A 6,000-nucleotide genomic window follows, 5' to 3' on the forward strand; every position below is an offset into this window, starting at 1 on the left:
ACACAAGTCAACTAATCAAAGCCAAAGATAGTAGTTCAGAAGTGCTCTTTCATTGATCTTCAGGAGATAGGTGGGTCTAAGTCTGAATTGACACATTTTGCTTCCCTTTCTCCCTCTAGAAGTGCATGGCTGTATCATGGTGGGGTTTAGGTTTTTTACTTTTTTCTTTCCCAGTGTAATTGTGTTAGATCCAAGCTCAGGCTGTAAGCAAGGAGCAACACGTTTCTTGTGAGACGCAGAGGGGTGCAGGGCGAGAGGGGGGCATGGCGCCCCGAGCGCCGCCTCACCGGTGGCTGCATCCCGTCCATCGGTCTGTCCGTCCGGCAGTGGGAGAGGAGGGCCGGGAGGCGGCTGTTGCTATCGCTCTGATGTCAGGCGCTCTCGCTAATGTGTGGTTGGTTATTCTGCGTTTCAGATCGCTGCCGGTAGCGGAGCACAAAGGGAACAGCGAGACTCCCGCATCTTTCAGCGAGAAGAAAGGAGTCAGCGGAGCAGACTAATACGGACTTGCGTCGGGTGGCCTTGCCCTACAAAGGCTGCCTTTAAAAGAGAAACACAGTGTTATTTAATGAGCTGTGAGATGAGGCGCTGCTGCTAACGCTCAGATCCTAGGATTCATCGGCTATTCATTGTGCTTAATGTACATGTTTCTGCACCGTGCATTTAGGAGATCCCAGAGAAGAATCCAAAACGGCTGCGGGGGAAAGACCACCAAACATGCCTACAGAAACACTACCGACAGGTAGCATGGTGAAGCCGGTCAGCCCTGCTGTGACTTTCACATCCGCCGTTCCTCTCCGCATCCTGAACAAAGGACCTGACTATTTTCGCAGGCAGGCGGAGCCTAATCCAAAAAGACTGAGCGCAGTGGAGAGGCTAGAAGCCGACAAGGCGAAATACGTCAAGAGCCAGGAGGTCATCAACGCCAAGCAGGAGCCCGTGAAGCCGGCAGTGCTGGCAAAGCCACCGGTCTGTCCCGCGGCCAAGCGAGCACTGGGGAGCCCCACCTTGAAAGTCTTCAGCAACAACGCGAAGACCGAGAGCGGCGTCCAGAGAGAAAATCTGAAACTCGAGATTTTGAAGAACATCATCAACAGCTCCGAAGGCTCCAGCTCAGGTTCAGGGCATAAGCATGGTCCCCGAAACTGGCCGCCCCACAGAGCTGATTCAACAGAGCTGAACCGACACTCATTTGCCGAGTCTTTGAAGGTTTACCCCACGCAGGGCCGTAGCAGCCCGCAGGAGAGCAGCTCCAACATCAGCAGAAGGCTCCTAGATCAGTCGGCAGAGACTTTCTTGCACGTCTCTCACAGCTCCTCAGACATTAGGAAAGTAACTAGCGCAAAGCCCTTAAAAGCAATACCCTGCAGTAGTTCAGCCCCACCTCTGCCTCCAAAGCCCAAAATCGCTGCCATTGCCACCCTGAAATCCCCAGAGATTGAGGCAGTTGAGTCTGGATGCGGAGTCAGTAGAAGACCCTCCCTACAGCGATCAAAATCAGACTTAAGCGACAGATACTTTCGTGTCGATGCAGACGTCGAACGATTCTTTAACTACTGCGGACTGGATCCTGAAGAGCTTGAAAACCTCGGGATGGAAAACTTTGCAAGGGCTAACTCAGATATTATATCCCTCAACTTTCGCAGTGCAAGCATGATTAGCTCAGACTGTGAACAGTCTCAGGACAGCAACAGTGACCTTAGAAATGATGACAGTGCCAATGACCGTGTGCCATACGGCATTTCTGCCATTGAAAGGAATGCCAGAATCATCAAGTGGTTATATAGCATCAAGCAAGCTAGAGAGTCACAGAAAGTGTCCCATGTGTGAGAGAAAAATCCACCGTAGAAAAAGCAAGGACTGTATCTTTGTCTGTGAATATTCAGTTGTGAAGGGTTGTGAAGTCTACTTGAAGTCTTGTACACTTCTCAAATCTCTTTGTGTTGCTTGTTGTGCAATGTTTCCAAGTTGCATGCCTGTCAACATGTGAGCTGACCTGGCTTCCACTTGAACAATAACTAACTACAAAGCCTGGCTGAGCATACACATTATCTGCCAAAAGTTTAAGACGAGAATCTAATTAGGGCTTCAGTATAATCAAAGTGTTTACATGAAAAGGTTATATGACTTCTTTGGTATTTATGTGGTTCCTTGTGGATTTTATATATGTCACTTTTTGTCTTAATACAGATATTGTCAACTGACGTTACTAGTTTCTAAGTTGAAACAGAATCTCTTCGGGGGAGAGAAGAGCAAAATTGGCCAAAATAAGAGGTTTAGGCATACGACGATAGGCAAAGCAGCCTTATCTCTTGTAGAAAGTGCATTACTGGCACAAGTAAAACTGTTTCTAAAAGGCAAAAATGCTACGTTCTTAAATTATATATCATTGTTAAACTATATATCCCTACTTGTAGTAAGGGACTGTTCAGTAAAGGTTTCTTTTTTCTAGGTAAGCTCCCTCTGTTTTACAGACGTAGTCTAGGGAATCTGCTTGACCTCTCATAAACTAAACGAGTCTTGCATTTGGGTTGGTGTAAGCATTTTAATGATTTTGTATTATCCCTGTTGAAAAAGCTTAAAGAAGGTTGGAGTCAACAGATGAAAACGGCATAGGTGCGGGATTTTGTGGGTTTGGTTTTTACTCAAAGATTCCTGGTCTTAAACTTTTGACAGGAATGATTAGATCCTATAGCTGATATTGAATGCCTTTATTAGTCAAACACATCATGACTACAAACTCCATGCTGTCTTTTAATTTTTTGTAGACCTATTCGAACAGTTAATGAACAAAAATGGAAATACACAGCCATATCAATATAACGCCTCCTATTCAGAAGTAAATACACTCAGTAGCTGAACTATATCTGAAAAATTGTGATTATGTTGTCTTGCATATGTTATATCTAAGGCTGTGAAAGTTTGTTACAGCTCTAGGAAAGTGTAGAAACATGACAGTATGTAGCTTTTTTTTTTTTTTTTTTTCCTCTTTATGATGGTTAGTGCTGCAGGTCAACCTGTAACAAATCTTTTGACAATCTGTGTCTTCCCAGTGGTTTTAATTAACTGTCATTTCAACTGACAGTGGTGGTGCGGTAGCGGGGAAGTTGAAAGTACAGTGGTCTGCTTCATTATTATTGTATACATGCTTTGAAGTAAATTGCAGCACTACCTTATACTTCATCAGCTAATAGGAAACTTTTTTATTGTGTAAATGCTGTAAGACTTTGTATATACTTCAGTTGTTACGAAATCTTTAAAAGGAAGAGTGTTATGCTAATAAATAGCTCCTGGTGCAGGTATGGTAGGTTTTTTGTTCTTTTTTTATCCCTCCCATTCTTAAAACTATATCAGGAACTCAATTGCAGTGTGTTTTAGTGCTGTAGAAGGTCTTGGTTAAATAATAGTTCCAGTAAAAGGTTTCTTCTACTAAAGTGCTTTTCAGAATATAATTTTTTATAAAGTAACTCTAGCAGCATGATCTGTGTGAAGAACTAGAAGAGATTTTCAAGACTCCTAAAATAGCTTGCTTCTTCCTTACCTAGCAATGTTACTGTTCCCGTTTATAGCATCTGTTCATAATGAATCACTGCAGTCTTCTGAATTATTCTTCAGTAGTGCTTATTTATATATTTGAATATTAAAGATGTTTTACAAAGTCAGGTTCTATCTAAGAAGCCTGTAGCCCAACTTCTTACAGATAGCCACAGTTAATGCAGGCAAGACTGGAAGCAGAGCCACACAGTCATTTGTTGCCTATGGAATTATCCTACATCAAGTTTTATATAATTGTTTTCCAAATGATTGTTCAGGGTGGGGAAAAAGCACACATTCAGTTTCAGGAGGCTACTTTATGGTTTTTACAGTTGGCTTCACAACCTAAGACTTAAAACATTCTTAGTTCGGTCAAAAAAATGAGGAGCTATGTATTTCATCTACAGGCACATTTGTGACATTTTAAGCTCCATGGGTTTCAGTTGGCATTGACATCACACTGGTTTTTCAAGCATATTTTTCCAATAGTAAGTTCTACTCAGTTCAGTGACTATTTTGCCAAGGAAAATAATGCTTAAGGGATTAAAGCCAAGTGTAATGCAGCTGTACAGCAATGAAATAAAGAAGTTAAAACTGAAATAAAAATGCACTCACATTGTTCTCTCTCAAGTGTTTTAACAACGATGATAAACATGCTATCTCAACTGTTGTCAGCCAAAAACTGATAAAGAAGCCTTTGTAACTAGAAAATGGATTAGAGCATATGCTAGTATTCTGAACTTGTTTCCCAAGGTTTGTTAGGAAGCTGTAGGCTCTTGAGAAATCAAATTCATTTCCTTTTAGTGCCACAAGGGGTTTAGGCTTGTGAGCTATGTGTAAGAGATCATTTCCTCACCCGAGATCTTAAGCAGCACCTTTGACACAGGCTTGAAGCACAGGCTCTGACTCTGCTATCCCTGCTTCTTACAACATGCACGTGAATAAGACTTTACAGGACCCAGACCTTCACAGTCAACTGAACTTGCAGCTCTGGTGTGGTTGCAGTAATAGAAATCACAAGATTGCAAACTGTCCACAAGGCTTTGAACAAGCAGGTAACAATTGTCTTCATTTGTCACTTTATTACAGTTTATGTAGATAGGATTTATTTATTTATAGTCTTGCTATTACTTGTCTGTTTGCATAAAAACCAAATCGTTGGTGTCTGATCTGTTTTTATTTTCAAAAGGGGATAACCATTTTGCCTTCGCAGACAGGTAATCCCATCGTGTCAAGAGGGTCCGTTGTGCGTCTCTGCCTTAGGAGATTCCTCAGTGCCGAACACTGAATGTGCAGGGAGTTGTAACCAACTCGAACGCCTCATCAGGGACCCGTTCTGGTCGTGTTCCTGCTGCCTCCAGCAGGCATTTACTCAGGTGCAAAGCGCACAGCAAGTGTCCATGGTTAAACAACAGCTCTTGTTGCAGCAGCAGCAGCTCTGGAGGGAGATGCAAGTCTGTGGCGTCCTGGGAAAGCCAGTACTGAGCCCAGCGCTGACAGTCCTGGCCCCAGAAGTGAAAGAAAAACACAGTATGTTTTTAGTTCACACTCACGCACGCACAGAAGAAACCACCACAGAGGTTTATGGTGGTTCTGTTATTTTGACTTGCCGGGGAGGGAAAGGAAGAGGAAAATGGTGTGACGAAGTACACTTGGAAAGCTATGTACAGCTTTGCGCAGAGGTAAACCATTTCTCTGAGGGAAAGAGACGGGCAGCAAAGTAAAACTGGTCTTTTAATTACTTCATATTACATAGTAACAATGTCATGAAAGCTGAGAGATGCAGGATCTGTGCGGCAAATAACGTTCAACAAATACAAGTACTGAAATTTTCCTTTTTTATGAATACTGTTTCGGCAAGGGAGAGTGCTGTGCTGCAAGCATACGCACGACCTGAGTGACCGAGGGCTTTTGAAGGGTAAACACAGAATGATGATGCTTTTGGCAGAAATTCAAAAATCAAAAGACACGCTCAGACAACAGAGCCAATCAGTATTGCTGACTTATCTCTTTTTACAGCAGCTTATCCATCCATGGAGGCCATACACATTTGATTCCAGTCATTCAATGAAAAACAAAGTGTTTAATGGAGCTCTGCAGTACAGAGCTGTATAATTTCAGTCTGCAGGAGAACAGGAAAGGAGCTGTACCTTAAAAACAGTCTTCCCAATACCTATTGATTATGGGATGATAGTGTTTAGGACATTATATTCAGAGCTTACTTGTTCATAAGGAACTTTTTATTAGGCAGAGTAGTCAAACGGCAGAGTAGTCAAACCAATAAATCTGGGAGGTGCCAGTTTTCCAAGGCTATAAAAATCGTGTTCTACGTGATTAACGGTGCCACACCAGTAACTGAGCACACTAGGCTTAGAATATAAGCATCTGGAGCTTTGTTCCCATGAACAGTAAGGGCCCACTGCCTATTTTGGCAATGCATATAAATACAGTTACAGTGTAAGGTCC

At 42.7% G+C, this 6,000-nt stretch overlaps 1 protein-coding gene across 4 annotated transcripts in view; it reads left to right on the top strand.

Annotated features, from left to right (window-relative positions):
- Positions 1–3,302, top strand: part of FAM110B (family with sequence similarity 110 member B) — a 117,256-nt gene extending 113,954 nt beyond the window's left edge. For all 4 annotated transcript variants that reach the window (XM_075023323.1, XM_075023324.1, XM_075023325.1 and 1 more), the window contains one exon: positions 416–3,302. In XM_075023323.1, the coding sequence (XP_074879424.1) occupies positions 718–1,830 (1,113 nt within the window). In that variant the 5' untranslated portion in view covers positions 416–717 and the 3' untranslated portion in view covers positions 1,831–3,302. The remainder of the gene's footprint in view (positions 1–415) is intronic.
- The last annotated feature ends 2,698 nt before the right edge of the window (positions 3,303–6,000 follow it).

The sequence above is a fragment of the Buteo buteo genome, chromosome 3 (genome assembly GCF_964188355.1).
Source record: "Buteo buteo chromosome 3, bButBut1.hap1.1, whole genome shotgun sequence".
Taxonomy (NCBI): domain Eukaryota; kingdom Metazoa; phylum Chordata; class Aves; order Accipitriformes; family Accipitridae; genus Buteo; species Buteo buteo.